The sequence below is a fragment of the Gadus chalcogrammus genome, chromosome 2 (genome assembly GCF_026213295.1).
Source record: "Gadus chalcogrammus isolate NIFS_2021 chromosome 2, NIFS_Gcha_1.0, whole genome shotgun sequence".
In the NCBI taxonomy this organism is placed as follows: domain Eukaryota; kingdom Metazoa; phylum Chordata; class Actinopteri; order Gadiformes; family Gadidae; genus Gadus; species Gadus chalcogrammus.
Window position 1 is genome coordinate 20,837,266 of NC_079413.1, and position 18,250 is coordinate 20,855,515.

The 18,250-nt window shown below is 48.3% G+C and overlaps 2 protein-coding genes and 1 long non-coding RNA gene across 3 annotated transcripts; 1 reads left to right on the forward strand and 2 right to left on the reverse strand.

Annotated features, from left to right (window-relative positions):
* Positions 1 to 2,224: 2,224 nt before the first annotated feature.
* cbx2 (chromobox homolog 2 (Drosophila Pc class)) lies at positions 2,225 to 7,594 on the reverse strand. The gene is made up of 5 exons (XM_056604927.1): positions 7,492 to 7,594; positions 7,362 to 7,405; positions 5,651 to 5,716; positions 5,163 to 5,232; positions 2,225 to 4,745 (listed from the first exon to the last, which is right to left on the reverse strand). Exons 1-5 carry the CDS (start codon positions 7,561 to 7,563, stop codon positions 3,342 to 3,344), a joined length of 1,656 nt encoding a protein of 551 aa, XP_056460902.1. The 5' UTR covers positions 7,564 to 7,594; the 3' UTR covers positions 2,225 to 3,341.
* Positions 7,595 to 8,163: 569 nt separating this feature from the next.
* LOC130403221 (uncharacterized) lies at positions 8,164 to 9,884 on the forward strand. Its single transcript, XR_008904076.1, has 3 exons — positions 8,164 to 8,440; positions 9,164 to 9,244; positions 9,856 to 9,884. It is a non-coding gene; the product is annotated as an uncharacterized LOC130403221 (long non-coding RNA).
* Positions 8,359 to 16,960, reverse strand: LOC130403213 (ectonucleotide pyrophosphatase/phosphodiesterase family member 7-like). The gene is made up of 6 exons (XM_056607457.1): positions 16,708 to 16,960; positions 13,140 to 13,285; positions 11,947 to 12,576; positions 9,975 to 10,206; positions 9,137 to 9,266; positions 8,359 to 8,635 (listed from the first exon to the last, which is right to left on the reverse strand). Exons 1-6 carry the CDS (start codon positions 16,958 to 16,960, stop codon positions 8,584 to 8,586), a joined length of 1,443 nt encoding a protein of 480 aa, XP_056463432.1. The 3' UTR covers positions 8,359 to 8,583.
* Positions 16,961 to 18,250: the final 1,290 nt, after the last annotated feature.

The window sequence follows — 18,250 nt, forward strand, 5'->3', positions numbered from 1 at the left end:
ACATCTGTTGGGTTTTTTAAACTCTGGAAATTAATTTGAATGCCCTCTCTGTAAACAAGCACGAAGAAAGCTACATTTTCCCCATATAATGAAAAATTATAAGTGTTACCAATCATTAGATGAGGCAGTACATCTAAACAGCTATATAGCTTTCAATTATTAGAAAATAGGTCTATTTTATTGCAAAATGTGGGTGTTAGATATATTCAGAATGTGGGAAATTGTTTGTAGAGAACAATAACTGTCAGTTAACTGACCCGGTCATACATGTAACGTACAAAAATACACACAGTAGTACTATTTATTAGTATAGCATATGGAAAAAAAAGGTGACACAGCACATCTATCAAAAGGAGTCAACAAAAGCCTACCCTGACAGACTCTTTGAAATAAATAGTTTTGGAAGGAAAAAAATAACATTGAGATGGTTAGTACATGAACATACTTTAAAATACACAATAGCCTTCAGAGATGATTAATATCCATTAAAAAAATATATTGACAGCTCAAATATTCAGTCGAACATAGCACTTCATGATAGTAGGAATCAAAACTATTTGTGTTTTTGAAAACCAGACGAGATGCCTGAGAACGGGGGTGTGATTGTGTCCAGCATCCCCCAACCCTTTGCAGAAGATTTATTTTGGGGTTTGACAGCGTGTTGCTTAAAAGCACTTCAGGAGGTACAGAGGTACAGAAGACAAACCATCCAACTATCTCGGGGAATTGAACACGGGTCATATTTTTTTTTTTATCCCTGAAACAAAATGCACTCCAACAACCCTCATGCCACCTTGCCATCCAACCTTGAAATCAACGCTCTGATGCTTTACACAGACAGAGAGGGTACTTCTCAGAGAGTACTTGACTGCACTTCAAACGGATGAGAAACACATAAACACGGCCTCAACTCGCTCCCTCACCCTTCAGTGTCTGGCCTTGAAAGCCAACCACCTGTAACAACCCCCAAACGTCTCTCCACCACCACCAGTTTCCGCAGCGTCGCTCCCCTCTGATTTGCAGTGTTAGTTCAAGTGAACGAACAGTGAAGGGGAATTCACCGCCCCGCCGGCCCGGTGTGTTCCCCTTAACGTGGGGAAGCTGAAATCTGAGCTTTCTTTGGGAGTTTACTCCTTTTGTATCGTTGGCTTTGAGGAGGGAGAGAAAGCCACAGAGAGCTTGGGAGGATTAGAGTTCAGAGGCAGGGGCTTTGTCGCAGAATCCCCCTCAACAAGGAGTACACCGGCGCTACTGTGATTTCTGTCATGCTGCATCTACGACGCAAACACCATGGTGAGAGGAACCGTGGTCCACTTACCAACCGGTGTCGAAGTGCCCAAATCGGTTGGCAAACGTAACAAAAAACATCTTTAGGGTTTGCCATTTTTAATTTTACACAGGTTTGAAGATGTCGTGGAAACCGTTTCTTTGGGTTTGTTGCGTGTTTTTGGATGTCAAATCCAAAAGGAGCCCAATTAGTTCTTAATGTCTCTCTGATTGGGCCTAATATAAACTCCCTGGGGGTCCACCCTCACTTCCTCCCATCCTCCGCCTTTGTTCCGGAAAATTAACACTTTTACCAGAAGATAGTCAACACAGAGAGGTAGGAGTGTGTGAGTGTGAGTGTGAGTGTGTGTGTGTGTGTGTTAAATTCGGCCAGTACCACGTCTTATCAGGTTACACTCGGGGGTGAACCGCAGATACTTTATCTCACTCTCCCCATGAGTGAAACTACCTTCTTTTTTTATTTTTTATCTCCGCTGGCTGCACAGAGGAATCTCAACTCTCTTTTTGAAGCAACAAGAAAAGATAAGGGCATGCATCCACAACGCGTATGGTTTCTATAGTAACTATGTTTTCTTTTTTTTTTAACTCTTCGATAACAAAAAAAGGGTTTCAAGTTTAGAAAATATATCATGATTGCTGGAGGTTCTCTGCTGGAACGACAGCAGAGAACATCTAAAGCCAGAAGAAAGCAGGGAAAGTCGCTGGAATGGTTGAAAAAAAAGAATTATTGTCGTTGGACTATCTCGCAGAAGTCCATACATATATTTAACCAATCATCTGCAGTCGTATTTGGGAATTTGATAAGGAAACAGTCAAATACATTAAGTTTATAACGAACAAGTCGGAAGGGGGGGGGGGGGACTTCAAAAATGCTTGGTGATGACCAATACATTTTCTGTTGGCCATTTTGGCTCATAAACTTAAATAAATTATTACACCACAAAAATAAAAAAAAGCATATGACTGGTGTCCTCAGATGGTGTTCCAGCTATTAACAGAATATATACAGTAACACTAGGATTGGGCCTAGTTGTGGTCTTCATTGTGTGGAATCTCTTCCTCTGCATGTTCTCCCAGGCCATTATGCCTAACTGAAATTCCTACTGACCCACAACAAAATAAACGGATGTCGTGGGCGGAAGTTCCCACTCTGGCACTGCAGCCCAAGGAGTAAACAAATTTCACAAAAAATATATAATTTCGTACATGATAAACTCCACGGAGTAATTCAGGTAGTCACCTCCCTTAACCTGCCATCCACCACACTGATCACAGTCCCAGAATGAACACGGACGCCTCGCAGTGGGAAGCCTTCATCTGCCAACTGGCCACGCCTGTGTTTGAGCGAACAAACTGCCGTCTCCCCAATGCTCTTCTTTATCATTCCTCTGTAGCACTCCACTGCAGTTGTGACAATATTACAACCACCACAGCAGCCAATTGCTTGATTACTGTAATCGCACCGTACACCGTTGCCGTGACTATTATCTGCATACTGTGGTTATCGACTTTCGTACAGCCCAAAACTCAGAGCGCAGACTTTTGGAGTCGATGCTAGAATGCCAGCGTGCGGTCGGTCTCAGCCTGATCTGCTGTCTTGTAGTGCAGCTCTGTCTTGCAACAGCTAGTTAGAGCTCGTCTGCTAAGACAGGTCTTAGTAAAAAAAGAAAGGATTTAGATCCCTTTAAGTCTGTTTGACTCCAAATGATATAAAAACAAAAAGGTCTAGGTTAAAAGTACACAAGTTGCCCTACAAGATGTTTTCCTTTCAACATCCGTCAAGAATATTTATAGAGAGAGAGAGAGAGAGAGAGATGGAGAACGGCTAGAAAGAGAAAGCATTGCTACAGCCTAGCCCGACGGTAGCTGGTCTTAATCAACACTCTACAAACCTACACAAATGTTAAATGTTTACAGGATTTGCATTACCGCAGCCCTCGGTGTATATCAACACTAAAAATGTACAGTGCTTGAGCGTCCCCCCCCCCCCCCAGGCAGATTTCAGAGGTCTAAGTGAGGGGACCTTCTTGAGGTCAGAAGGTGGGTGCCTCGCCTCAGTAGTTCCTCATGTTGAAGAAGCCCACGCTGGTGGGGGACTCCTTCACCGTGACGGTGACCAGGTTGGCCGTGACGTCCGTGACGAACACGTGTTCTATCAGGCTGCGCGTGGGCTTCCACTCCTGGCTGCTCTGGAGCGAGATGGAGAGGTCCTGCTGGCCGCTGCCCGGGAAACACGAGTCCTGGTCCGAGTCCGAGCTGCTGCCCTCCTCCCCCGTGCTCGTGCCGCTCTTGGGCTGCTTGCCGCCGCCGCTGTCTTTGCCGGCGGCGGTAGCGTCCCGTTTACCCTGAATAGTCGTCGCCGCCGCCACCGTTTCCGTTTTCAGCGCGTCCCCCTTGTCCGTCCTGCTCTGGGCCCGGCCGGTGAGCCTCTCCCCTCCGTTGGAGCCCGCCTCGCCCCTCGGCCTCACCTGGGCCGCCCCAGGCTGGCTCTTGCGGGGCAGCGACCCGGCCGGGGAGACGGGGGTCTGGGCGCAGCCGGGCTCCTGCCGCTGCCCGGCCACAGGCTTGCCCCCTGGGGTCGAGGCGTTCCTGAGGCCCTGTGTGGGAACGGTCGCGGCCTCTGGAGCGCTGCTTCCCCCCGGCGGCGGTTTGCGGCCGCTCTGGAGGTTCAGAGGCTGGAGGCCGTTGGCTTGGCCGTTAAACGAGGACGATGCTTTGCCGGCCTGGAGCCGTTGTAGAGCTGGCGACGCGGGGGCGTCGGGCTTCCTCTGTCTGAGGGGAGAGCCCAGAGGGGGCTGCGCCGAGCCTTGTGGCGCCCGCTTGGGGGCGTTGACGCTCAAAGAGGCCACTCCTTTGGATTTATTCCCGGCCAGACCCGGCACGCCGCTCGCAACAGAGACGGACAGTTTAGCGTCGGCGCTGTTCCTGTTCTGGCCTGATCGGTTCAGGGACGGAGAGGCGGGCTGGGCCGCCCTGCTGGCCAACCCCAGGGGGCTTGTGGGGGTCTGACCGGCCCCGGCTGGACTGAGGGCGCCCCTGTTCGCTCCACCAAGCTGTTCCCTGGGGGAAGCCCTCGGGTAGCCCGGGAAGGAGAAGCCGGCCGGGTGTGCAGGCTTCCTGATGGCGCCCGGCGGCTCTATCGCCATGGGTTCCCTGGAGGCGATCTTGCGGAGGCCCTTGATCGGCTGGAAGGTCCGGAGCTCCGGGGAGGCCTGGGGTTTCCGACCCCGTTTCTTAGGGGGCTCCTGCTTGGCCACGACGATCTGGGCCTTCTTCTGAGGCCCCGGGTGAAGCTCTCGCGTCCGGACGCCGGGGCTCACCGGTTTGGCGCCGTCATCATCGTCCTCGTCGTCCTCGTCCTCGGAGGAGGAAGAGGAGGAACACGAGGAGGAGTCGGAGGATGAAGACGAGGAGCCCGAAGAAGAGCTGGACGACTTGGTGGCCTCAGCGTTGATCTCCTGAGGGGAGAGAACGACCGAGATTAGCGTGAGACGGAGATGTTTCTCCTCAAATAACAAGAGAACTTGGGCCTAACATTCACCCATTAATGCACACATTCACACACTCACTGCAGAGTCAACCATGCAAGGAGACATCCAGCTCGTGAGGAGCAGTTACGGTGAGGCGTCTTGCTAAGGGACACCTCGACAATCGGATTGTGTGTAGAAGCTTTGGAGTTGGCCTCCCAGCAAAAAGGCTCTGGGTTCGATCCTAAAGAAACTGTCCTGTATGAATTCAAAATAAGTGGCTCCGGATGACAGTGTCTGCGCAGAGTCTCAACAGTAAACGGTCGTCAGTTAAACGGCCTCGTTTCCATGCCTGGGTATCACAGAAGATGATATAAACAATTAATTTGTTTTGTTCCATTTACTTACAACAACTTTCCGTGGCCTTCCCCTGGGTCGTTTCCCTTTCTTGCGCATGATCTGCTCCTTCTCCTGCTCTCTGTTGAAACAAAACCAAAACAACCGTCTAAAAATTGTCCGCCCGTCAACTTTTGTTCAAAGCTTGTTGTTTGACGTAATGCATGTTCGTGGCAGCAGGGGAACCCCGGCCTGTCAACTGAGGCCACCGAGCCATCCGTGGAAACTCAGTCACTCATTAGCACACCGTCTACTGAGTTTAATGCCGCCGTCAGGGCTGAGAGACTGACAGAGGAGCGGCAAGAGGGGAGAAGTCACAGTGACAATGGGGCCGGATTATGCAGCCTTTAGCATGAGAATACCGGCGAGTGTGTGTGAGCGCGCGGGCCAGTCACGTGCGGCCACTCGGAGAGGCCGGGCTGAACGCAATCAATTAGCATCTGCTCAAGTGTTGTCTGGGCCGAGCGTGCCGCGAATGAGTAAACAAAGGAAGGGCTCACTTCTTGTTGAACGCAGCCAGCAGTCGGGGGTCAAGGATGTTTTTCTGAGGCTCCCAGCTGTTGTCCCTGGCGGGGAAAAAAAATAAGTTGGCATTATTATAAAAAGGTCACCCATTTGTTCGAGCACAACAAAAAAACAACCACACACAAGTGTTTTGCGTGCGTGTGTGAGAAACAACTAATGTGGCATTAATTAACCCCCCTCCCCACCCGCCCGCTTCCGTCCCAGAAGTCCCTCTAATAATTAATCAGTATTAATTACAGAGGTACACAAGTTGAGGGTGGCGAGGGGAGCTGTTGTTCTACAGGTGTGGAGGTCTGATTACATGCAGTCTCTAGGGGGCCGTGGGTGGCGTCTTCATTTATTATAGAAAAGTCGGCTTATCATCCTCTCCCCCGATAGACGACTGGGCTCCTTTACCAGTAAAACCACTGACCAATCGGCAGGGATTCAGCGTCGACTATCACCGCGCTACTTTCAGGGACTTTAACTATTGACGATATAATCAGTGACCTTTTGGAGTTCAGGTGATTTTTCACAATGCTCTGTATGCATGGTGACCGTGTTAATCGGAATGCTCTCTCGTTGATTTTCACACACACACACACACACACACACACACACACACACACACACACACACACACACACACAGTAATTGAATACCCCGTTCAGGGGAAAGCTAGCCAGTGTGAAATAGTATTGTGTTTTGTATCACAGCAGCTCAGAACCGTATCAGTTTACGCAGACCTCTTTGTCCCAACAGTTGTGAACATTACTAAGAGGTAAAGTACATTAAAATACAACTGTTGAAAGTATATATTACACATGTGTGATAGACAACGTTTTTTTTATGGAGTCTTCTGTTTGTGTATGATTTAAGTCATTCTAAAATAATAAGACTCATTTCCCCCCCTCAGATTATCCACCAACCACCTGTTATGTTCTGATAAGTAATCACCAATCACTAATGCATAATTGAACAGCTTTCTCCCCCCACCACACACACACACACACACACACGTACAAAGGACGCTTGAAAAGGCCTACACAACTGTTGGTTTGGCAGGCAGAAGCACAGACGGGGTGTGGGTGTGGGTGGGGGGGGGGGGACTACAACAACAATGTAGGGGTACAAAGAAAGGGCATCTCGGGGGGCGGGGGGAAGCAGCTGACCGCGTCGAGACCATCCGAACCAAACAACTTAAGACTTAATTATAGGAGGCAGACCTGAACCACTACATATCTATATACGAGAATTATTTAACACTCGTATATAGTTAACCATCGTCATCATAACAATCGTGGCTTTAATGAAAGTGTTGTTCAGTCACTTTGTTTTTGCCCAATACACTAACCGTGTTAGATCAGGTAAGGTATTAACTAAATATCACATCTTAATCCCACTTAAATAGGCTTTGAGTAGTTCCTGTGGCGGTTTACGATCGACCGTGGAGCAAAACGCAGCCCACGGGTCCAGACTTTGGGTATAAACTTTCAAAGGAAAGGAACAAAAGAAAGTGGGGATGAACCACGGTGGCGCGGTGGGTCCCACGCCATCGCGCTGCACAACGCGTCTTTTTTTATAAAGTAAACCCGCCGCCGTCTGTCTCTCCTCGCTGCGCAAAGTTGTTTTATTCACTGTGCGCAACACGCTACTGTTGTTTTCGTTGTTTTGCAACACCACCATCACCACCAGCCTACTACTTACTTGGATGACCATCCCCTCCACTTCACAAGGAACTCCAACTTTCCCTGCGAAATAAAAACATACAATAAGAATAGAAAGACACAATAAGCAACCAATAAACCACATCAGATGTGTTCAAACATCATCTGACCTTCTTCAGACGCTTGTTCAGGATGCACTCGGCGTCGTAGACCTGCTCCCCGACGGCGCTGAGCTCTTCCATGTTTGTCTTCACTCTCTTCACTACACCAAAGTGTTCTTCATTGTCAGGAGGAGGACGGAGAGGCGGGTCGACCCGGGGTGGCAATTCGGTGAGGTTTGTCCCTCAACGGCTGCCGTCGTCCCTGTTTTTTCGCTTCTCAAATACATCAAGTTGTGTCTTGGAGGGGTAATTAATATTTATGGAGGAAGATAAGGCATCCATTGTTCGATGGGTAAGAATAAAGTTCAATATTCCACCCAGCGATTTTCAGGCCTACATTTTTTATGAATGTTAATTCCATTTTTAAATGATTAAACAAGAAAGCAAACCACAATTAAAAACTTAACTTGATTTATTTATTCTTTAAAAATGTATGTTCAGGAACAGACACATTGCATACACATACAACACAAGCTCGATTTTCAATTGATGGATAATAAAAAAAGAAAGCCAACCACAATAATAAAATTAAGTTTATTAATTCATTCTTTAAAAAAATGTTCTTTAAACAGGAACAGACAATTGCATACACAGAACACACAGGAGCAGTTTAATTCGATGTTTCAACAGCCAGACGAGACAGCGCCCTTCATCAGCACTGCGCGTGACCCAGCCGGCAATTAAACACGCGTGCCCTTGCGACAGCAATTAAAGGGGTGATATCATGCTTTATAAACTTTTCCCTTTACGTAAGACTGTTATATGACGTATGTATACATACATGTTTTACTTCTGCTAAACTAAAACAATCTGAGCGCGAGCCAGGGGGAGGATTCGCGCCCCCCAAAGGAACGCACCGCAATAAGAATCGTGAAACAGCTAGTTTTTGAAAGACGCTGAAATTGGTTTTGCAGAAATTAACAGTGTGAGAATAATAAGGTGCATTTCTAACATACAGGTATGTAAACCTATTTTGGTAGTAGGCTACACCCCCCCCCCCAATGCATTTATTAACCCTAAAAAAAGCATTATATGGGATCTTCAGGCGAGGCCTCCTCAGTCTCAGCATGTGGAGGGTGATGAACTCCGTGTGAGGAAGGCTCAGAATGTGGTGGCATTTGTGTTTTCCATGTACAAATCGAGGCCGTTCGATCTGAAATAGACATAAATATGCATGGATATGAAATATAGCCTACATACATTTCTTCAATTCGCCACATCCATTTGGAAGCATGTGTGTCTTTTGAATTGAATGTTAGTTATTGTGTTGGTAGTAATGAATTTAATTAGAAATTATTTGTAATTTTTGGTAGAAATGGTCATGCCAAAGCGTTTGTCATGATGTGAGATGTGGCAAAGCAAAGTTGAGTTTTTTTGACGTTGGTTTTTTGAATTTTACAGTTCCCCAAATAACTTGTAGGGTCTCAAAATGGCGGAGTAACGGTTACAGCTAACGATTATAAACTCGCGAAGAGCTCGAAGCATAAGGCCCGACTAAAAACAGAGCTAAAGTACATCTCGGCTACATTACGATATTGTCCCGGTACTGATGCTAAACTAAAGCGAAATATAAATTCAAATTAAAACATTTGAGGTGTGGAATAAGCAGGGATTTAACTTATGTCTGACTATCTGTTGGAGGTCGACCACTTACCCTCGGTCTTCATTCCTGCTCTTGTAGACTTTAACCGACACCAGGATGATGAAGACAACGGCCAGGAACACGACCACCGCCGCCAGACCGGTTACCGCCATCTCCATGGTACTCATCACCCCAGGGTTATCTGACGGTCATAAACACAGAATTAAACACTGAATAGGAACAAAGGGAATATAATAAAAGTGTAATTCTTAATTTAAGGTATTCTTTCCAACCAAAATGGTCATATTGATCTGTCTACCCTAATAATTTGTAAAGATAATTCTGTTATCTCTTTGGTTTTCCTAAGAACAATTTCAGGTAGTACTTGTCTTTCATGGCTCCCAACTGAAAAAGTTTCCCGTTCCCTGACCTAAACAACACAACAATGCTTGTAAGAATGTTCTAGACACAAGGCCATTCTATCCAAACAAGAAACAGAGATATGGTGCCAGGTCAGCCTATATAGGCCTAGAATTAAGAGCACTGTGTTCACTCTAGTTAAACATACATTTATTTACATCCTCGATCATACTCTGCTAACAACCCCGTAAATAGACCAACAACTCAACGCGGACGTCAGAACGTCACATTTACTGTTCCCTCGTGGTACTTTGAAACTCTTCAAAGGAACAAAGCGCGGTTGTCTTTGAGCACAACGCCCTTGGTACTGCAACTCCCCCCCCCTCTCTAACCTACATTACCACCGCATCCCTTCCCGCGGTATCTTTCAGACGCATGCCGACTTAAGCGATGATGGATGAACGGTGGGGCAATGAAGGAGCAGCTGTTGCGCTGACACACTTCGGCGGGCCGCTGGGAGGAGCGGCGCTCGTGTAAGTTGTCAGCTCACCCTCGCCCGCAGAGGAGACCAGCATGTGTTGGGTCGCGTTCAGGTGGCCGTTGTTGACCTCGGGTCGGATCCCCAGGATGTGGCACATCAGGGGGTAGATGTGCACCGTCTCAAAGGGCCCCACCTTCAGGTTCTTCCGGAAGACTGGACCCACGGCCCGGAAGAAGGGCTTCATGTCCAGGTTGTGGTTGTCGAAGCCGTGCTCTCCCTTGTTGGTCTGCACTGGGAGGAACTGGAGGAGAGACAGGACGGGGTAAATGGTAAGTGGACTGCATTTATACAGTGCTTTCTAACCATTGGCAGCTCAAAGCGCATTACAACATTGGCTAACATTCACCCATTTATGCACGCTTTCACACATTCACACACCGAAGGCGGTGACAGCAAGCTTGTCGGGAGCAGTTAGGGTGAGGCGTCTAAACAGGGACACCACGACACTTAGCTGGGGATCGAACTAGCAACCTTGTAGTTACCAGCCAACCCGCTGTTCCTCCTGAGCCACATGCCGCCCCAGTAGTGGGGACTAGGACTGTGTCACAGTTTCATCCGCTGTCTGGATGCACTATATTTCACTTTTGGATAATCAAGTGGGCATTAAGAGGCAGCAGGCCATCAGTGGTCAAACGGCGCAGCGCTCCACTTCAGACAGCAGAGAGCGCTGTTGGCCTACTCAAAGTATTACAGTGGCACATTCGGTTGCTATTGTATAACATGCCACCTTGAAACCCGTTATCAGCCATCAACTGCCAGCAAGCCCCGTTTTAAAAAATGCTGTTCTGGTATTATAATTTGTTTTATGGACATGCTATTCAACCTTTCAGTGCACTTCTCGGTGAATCAGTGGTTAATGTGTAGTAACGTAACAAGGAATCTTATCAATGTACACAGGTGGATCCCGATAGCATCTTAATCTCATAATCTCGTAAGAGCGGTTGATTAACATCGCACGTTACGCAACTCCTGCTGTCACAAGGTTGTCCCGGTGTCTCTGGTTTAAACCGAGGGGCTTTAAACTAAGAGGCCCTATCAGCTATAGGAGATAACCCAGGAGATACCGGAGAGATACAGTAGATAGCGTGCTAGCGTCCCGGCTAGCAGCGGCTTAAAGAGTAGATTCTCTCTGCTTAGCCCACTTCATCACCAAGCCATGTAAGGGGAGCCCCCTGCTTTATTTAGCCGCGGCGGCGAGGAGTTCACTGATCATTTCCTGTAATCTACTGTTCCCTGTGTTCTGATTCGACGGCTCACGGCGTCGAGTGATGCGGTAGCTTTTCTGTTGAAGTAGACGAGTTTAGCAAGCCAAATGTATATGCTAATTTCTTGCTTCTTTTTCTGGGGGAGAGAGGGGTGGGGGGAGAGGGGGGTGTACGGGTCCCCATAGAGCTCCATCGAGCGACTGAGAGCATGTCATCAGCTAGGGCTGGGATAATCCCGGAGGAATGTGCAAATGCACTTGATTAAAACTGTAATGCGCCCGGATTATCATTTAACTCCTTGTTGCAGTCTCATCACTTTTAATTTTTTCGCAGTTTTTCCTAGAGTAAAAAAAATCAACCGACTGACTGGCTCGGTGAAGGCAATTTCTATGCTTATCTTTTCAATGCAACAGACGCGTAGATTTAAGAAAAATTGTATTTGCCTCATAATCAAATTTGAGGCTTACCTAACTGGCTTGCGAATATATTTTTATGGTAGATTAACTGTCAATCAATATCCTGCATTCCATTGTGTTTCAAAACGCACCCATTATCTCTATGGGCCTGACACACATCTCTGTGTCTTCTCATGAACTGCCCAAATCGTATCCCATGGCTGCCTCCTAGGGCGGTATGATTCACCTACGAGGTGAATGATGTGTTGGTGAATTCTCTGAACCTCACCTTCCCCGCCCCCTTCTCACCACAGTTGAATCCCCCCCCCCCCCCGCCCCGTCCACCCCTTCCCCATCACCACCATCAAACAGCCCTCTCACCCCGTTGAGGAGGTAGCCCTGGTCAGCCCACAGTACGATGGGCAGGATCCTCTCGTGGTTGGAGAAGTGCATCCGTGCGGGCATCTCCTCCTTCTTGTAGACGTTGAGGTGCGGGTGTGCGCCCTTCAGCGCGTTGTACACCTTGTCCAGCATGCCGGGCTTGGGCAACAGCATGCCTGAGGGCCCGTAGTCCAACAGCTGGAAGGCCACGTCCTTGAAGGAGAAGCCCGGGATGTTGGACAGTATGATCTGGTTGATCTCGCTCTTCTTGAACAACTGGGTCATGCCGTGGTCGGCGGTGATGATCACGTTCAGGCGGTCGCTGAGGCCGTGGCGCTCGGCGGACGCCCGCAGGTAGCCCACCGCGCGGTCCACCTGCGCCACCATGGTCTTCCTCTGGGGCGAGTCGGGGCCGAACTTGTGGCCCACGCCGTCGGGCTCGCCGAAGTACAGCGATACGAAGTCCAGGTCGTCGGGGCCGAACCAGCCCATCACCTTGTCGATGTTCACCCGCCAGGCGGTCTCGTTGCCGTAGTTGTAGAAGCGTGGCTCCACCTCCCTCACCATGGCAACCTCTCCCTGGTAACTGGCTGCTGTGCCCGGGAAGTGGAGGGAGCCAGCTTTCAGGCCCTGCGAGGCAAGCCAGATGAGATGTGACACGCGCTCGCGTGCGCGTGCAGACACACACACTCGTCGACGCTCTCACAGAGACACTAGCAGACACACACACACACACTCGTAGACCCGCTCACACACGCAGACAAACACACACAGACACTAGCAGACAATAGCAGACACACACACACACACTCGTAGACCCGCTCACACACGCAGACAAACACACACAGACACTAGCAAACAATAGCAGACACACACACACACACACACACTCGTAGACACGCTCACACACGCAGACAAGCAGACGAACACAGACACTAGCATAGACACACACACTATCAGCCACACACACACACACACCCCTCCATATTCCAATAGGTGGGCCAACGTGCATGCAAAACAAGAGCTACTGGACGTGCACCTGCAGCCGGTCTGAGTGTAGTGTATCATGTAGTGTACGCTACTGTGAGCCCATTGTAATTCTACAGACAGCGGCCCAGCCATGCGTTCGCCAGCAGCCCAGAACCGTGTCTTATCTCTGTGATAAAAAGGGGAGAGCGGTTCAAGGAACAGACCTGTCTCTGGGCTGTGATCCAGATGGGCAAGGAGCCGTTGTCCCACCAACCGTCCACAAACTGAGTGGGGTAGTAGCCCTTCTTCTCGGAGGTGGTGGTGTTGAACCACATGTTGTGGATCACCCCATGGTTCTCGATGTAGAGCCCTGGAGGGGGGGGGGGGGGGGGGGAAGAGAGAGCGAGAGAGAGAGAGAGAGAGAGAGAGAGAGAGAGAGAGAGAGAGAGAGAGAGAGAGAGAGAGAGAGGTTTAGTCACGGGATGACTGGCGGTCAAGTTCTTAAGAACAACAATGGAGATTAGGAGGAATATGATTTCAAGGACGTTTTTTAAATTCCCTTTTATTTTTTAAAGTGGCTGATGGTGATTTTCAAGTCCAAGTAAGGAGACGAACGGGGTTTGTTCTTTGGACACCACGAGAATAATCGTCTTAGTGGAGGGGGGATGAGTGTGGACCATGGGATTTTCAATTACAAACTAATTCGCTTTTCCTGAGGCTTCTTCCTGTCCAGAAGTGGGAACAAGCCTTTACATCAAGCTGGCTTGCCTTGATCAAGTAGCGCTTAATGTAAGGTAACCATACATGTCCCCCTGCACTCCATATGAACCAAGTATGAATACTAGAGCTGTCAAGCGATTAAAATATTTAATCGTGATTAATCGCATTAATGTCATAGTTAACTCACGATTAAAGGGACTCTCACCTTTGTTGCATTTGAGAATTACAGCACATTCAAATCATCCCGCCTTCCTCCAATGCCCCACCCCCCTTCCTCCAATGCCCCAAATAACTAAGCGTTATTTTTACACAGTACAAAAGTTCTAGACTCCCATGGGTTGTGTTTAGACTCCCATGAGTTGTGTTTAGACTCCCAGGGGTCATAATATCTATCAGGGGTCTAGTAAACAAGAAATTTAGCAGGTGGCTCACTGTAATTTTATGGGCTTCGTGTGATACCGTTTTGAGGCCCCATGTTGAAGGACAGTGGTCCCACTGAGTATAAGAAAGGTGTATGAGCATTACAAACAGAGTAGCGGGACAACGTAGCGTCTGAGGCCGAAATGGGTCCACTAATCGGACTGAATGGTGCGGTTGTTTGCCAACGGTCTGGAGGTCTTCCTGGAGCTCCAGATTAGCGGGACAACGTCGCGTCTGAGTCCGAAATGGGTCCCGTAATCGGACTGAGTGGTGCGGTTGGGTACCAACGGTCTGGAGGTCTTCCTGGAGCTCCAGAGTAGCGGGACAACGTCGCGTCTGAGTCCGAAATGGGTCCCGTAATCGGACTGAGTGGTGCGGTTGGGTGCCAACGGTCTGGAGGTCTTCCTGGAGCTCCAGAGTAGCGGGACAACTTCGCGTCTGAGTCCGAAACGGGTTCCCCAATCGGACTGAGTGGTGCGGTTGGTTGCCAACGGTCTGGAGGTCCTGAGAATCATCCAGGGGAGCGGGACCACTTGGCTTCTGAGGCCGAATCGGGTCCCCTTGTCGGACTGAATGGTGCAGTTGGTGGCCAACAGTCTGGAGGTCTTCCTGAGGCTCCAGAGGAGGGTAACTCTGTGAGTCTGAGTCCGAGATGAGTCCCCTAATCGGACTGAATGGTGCAGTTGGTGGCCAACAGTCTGGAGGTCTTCCTGAGGCTCCAGAGGAGGGTATCTCTGTGAGTCCGAGTCCGAGATGAGTCCCCTAATCGGACTGAATGGTGCAGTTGGTGGCCAACAGTCTGGAGGTCTTCCTGAGGCTCCATAGGAGGGTATTTCTGTGAGTCTGAGTCCGAGATGAGTCCCCTAATCGGACTGAATGGTGCAGTTTCAGTACGCCGTGGACCACTTTGGTCTGCCATCGTCAGTCGCTACGGTCGCTACTCGCTACTGTCTGCCGTGGAATCAAAACAAACCCTCTAGTTAAGGACGCGCCTTGATGACGCGGGCCCGAATGCGCCACAAGAAGCAGACGGAAAACCTTATATATCCATGCAGCAAACAGACAGGTCTGTCGGCCAATAAGGTGCTTCGGTCCGAAGAATTTTATTGGTTGAAGTTTTCACTAAATATTATGAGAGTGAAATTTGTTTGTTTTTACTCCTGGTGGGTCTGTCTTGCATATTAGAGTGTTATTACCTTATTAATACCAATTTAACCTTATCCAAAAAAAGTGTAAAAATGCAACAAAGGTGAGAGTCCCTTTAATCGCAAATTCTTTTTCTATGCTAAATATCCCTTGATTTCTTTGTCCCATAGTTCTTCTCATTTTAACTCTCTTATCAACATGGTGAAGTGCATCGGCTTGCCTTGTGCAAATGATTTTTTATTGATAACAACATTGGCATATACTGATCAAAACAGGACGATACAAAAAAAGAGCCTATAGTGCAATTAAACGACTGCTTTGAACAAATGTCATTTGAACATAGCAGTCAGGCTACTGCTTCTTTGTTTTGAGCCAAAGAAAAAAAAAAAAAAAGTTATTTTTTTTAAATAAAAGAATTGCGTTAATTGCGCGATAACATTTTTAACGCTGTTAAAATTGGTTTGCGTTAACGCCGTTAATAACGCGTTTAACTGACAGCTCTAATGAATACACAACGGAATAGTGTCCATGGCTGGAGCATGGCCTCGTTAGGTATGCTGTCGCTCTTAAACAACCCCGGATGAAACCGACGAGACGACACAATAACGTAGCAATTAACGGCAAGTGCTTGGCACTTGTCCCTATGAACTTCCTTACTGTACCAACAGCGATGAGTAGTTTCTCCATCTTCTGACGAATGTGATTATTGTAAGTCGCTATGGATAAGAGCGTCTGCTATGTGTACATTTAAATGTGCAGCAAGCAGAATTTAAAGTTTGCTTTAAACTTTGTGAAAACAAAGTTTTCACAATGTGTTACGTGCATTTTAGTCTGCATGCAAGGCTGCATTCGGTGCTACGTTTGAGACTAAAGCTGTGTTCGAAATCGTTCCCTATACACTCGTTCCCTATTCCCTATATAGTGTACATGATATAGTGCACTATATAGGGAATAGGGAACGAGAATTCGGACACTACGCTGAACATTTCTAAACGTCATTTGCATCAGTAAATGCGCCGGGTATTTGTGTGACGCAGACAGATGCGCCCACATCAAGTAAACAAACCGGGCACTCACGACGAAAGCTGGAGGTTGTATTGATGTTGAATGTTACATTTCCTTGTTTAATTAATTTTGAATGTTAAATATTCTATGTTAAATCCCAAATAAATTGTTGACATTTCTAAACGAAAGCCCGAGACTCCATCATTAAATGTATTCGTTTTCGCGGTTATTCGGCTTCTTCTTCTCCCCTGGAAAAATACAACCGCATTGCATTGTGGTATACGGGAGTAACATGTAGGGAACATCATATGCACCCTATTTTAAGTCCACTATATAGTGCCCTATATAGTGGACCACTGAGAATTCGAACACCCTAGAAAATGGCGTGCACCCTATTTAGTGCACTACATCCATGATAGGGAACGATTTCGAACACAGCTTAAGTGTGAGGCTGCGTGTGAGGCTGCATGTGAGGCTGCATGTGAGGCCGGAGGTACCCACCTGTCAGCAGTGTGAAGTGTGTGGGGCTGGTGATGGTCAGGTATGGCGGCGTGACGTACTGCGCCTTGACGCCATCCCGGGCCATGGCGTCCAGGTTCGGCGTGTCCACGTCGCGGTCGTAGTCCCAGCGGAAGCCGTCGAAGGAGATGAGCAGCACCTTCTGTCGTGGCGACGGGGAGCGGTCCTCCGCCAGCGGGGCGGCAAGGGCCAGCGCGGTCAGGGCGATGCACGGCAGGGCGAGCGACAGCAGCATGTCTCGGCGTGGCGGACGTCTCAGCAAAAATAACATGGTTGTGAAAGGTGTTATCAAGGTGTATGTATTGAATAATTTAGACCCGCCAGGCCCCGCCTTTCTCTCTCTCTCTCTCTCTCTCTCTCTCTCTCTCTCTCTCTCTCTCTGTCTCTGTCTCTGTCTCTGTCGCTGTCTCTGTCTCTGTCTCTGTCTCTGTCTCTCTATCTCTCTCTCTCTCTCTCTCTTTCTCTCTCTCTCTCTCTCTCTCTCTCTCATTCTCTCTCTCTCTCTCTCTCTGTCTCAGCGGTGTTGAACGGACCTCGGAGCATAGTTGAGTGTTATCTTATCTCACTGGCACGTTCTGCAAATTTCTACTGATGTGTTTATGTACATGGTTCTTGTTCATGGTTCTGTGATTCGCCATGACTGGCAGGTTTGGATTCATCTAGTGTTTGAGTGTGTATGTGTCGGTGGATATGTATCTGTGCGTCAATTTGTCTGTCTGTTATCTTTATGTGTTGGTGTGTCTGTGTGTAGATATGTACAGTATATCTCCCGGTCTGCGGGCATGTCTGTCCACCTGTCTGTTAGCCAGAAGGTCGCATGAATCATTGACGGAGGAATACAGCTCTCGCCGCACACATCACCTTGAGCTGGCACACCACTCTATCGATCCGACGCGTGTGGGACCCGGGGAAAATTAGACCCCTAAGTCCCTTCATTTGGGATTACCGGGCCACGCGGGGACGCCCTAATGGACATATTCATTTTAATAACTCTGACGTACCTTTTTACCCTCGGGGCGATCCGCTAAACATTCCCTGGCATCTGCATTGATTTAAATCAATTTATTTAGCCACGGCCAATAGCTGGGGCCGGTGGAGATGAAGCGAGGCAACCCCTTATCTTTGATCATGTTTCCATTTTCACCTCTCCACCTGACAGAGGATTCGCCTCGAATGCACGAGAGTCTTTATCGAGTGTTCAGCCATCACATTTCTTGAGAAACCTCTGCTTCAGCTCAGCTCTTTCATGCGTGTGTGCGTGCGTGTATGTGTGTGCCTATAGGCGTTTGTGTGCGAATAGGTGTGTGTGTGCGTGTATAGGCTTGTGTGTGAGCGCATATAGGGTGTGTGTGTGTGTGTGTGTGTCCTTGGCAGTTCAAGGGAGAAGTTTAATCTGCGTGGAGATAAGTGGTAATATTCACCGGCTTTCATTTACTTTATACATATTCATGAGAGACCGGTCTTGTGTTAGCGCTGGGGATGCGTGGACCGTCAGCAGAATTTTGGAGTGTTTTGGACGGTCGGT

Excerpts from the sequence above, each read along its gene's own strand:
- cbx2 (XM_056604927.1), bottom strand. The coding sequence starts at position 7,563 with ATGGAAGAGCTCAGCGCCGTCGGGGAGCAGGTCTACGACGCCGAGTGC. Across the intron at positions 7,406-7,491 it reads TGAACAAGCGTCTGAAGAAG|GGAAAGTTGGAGTTCCTTGT; the intron begins GTCAGATGATGT and ends TTTATTTCGCAG. Across the intron at positions 5,233-5,650 it reads CTGGCTGCGTTCAACAAGAA|AGAGCAGGAGAAGGAGCAGA; the intron begins GTGAGCCCTTCC and ends TTGTTTCAACAG.
- LOC130403213 (XM_056607457.1), bottom strand. The coding sequence starts at position 16,960 with ATGCTGCTGTCGCTCGCCCTGCCGTGCATCGCCCTGACCGCGCTGGCC. Across the intron at positions 12,577-13,139 it reads GGATCACAGCCCAGAGACAG|GGCCTGAAAGCTGGCTCCCT; the intron begins GTCTGTTCCTTG and ends CTTGCCTCGCAG. Across the intron at positions 8,636-9,136 it reads AGCAGGAATGAAGACCGAGG|ATCGAACGGCCTCGATTTGT; the intron begins GTAAGTGGTCGA and ends TGTCTATTTCAG.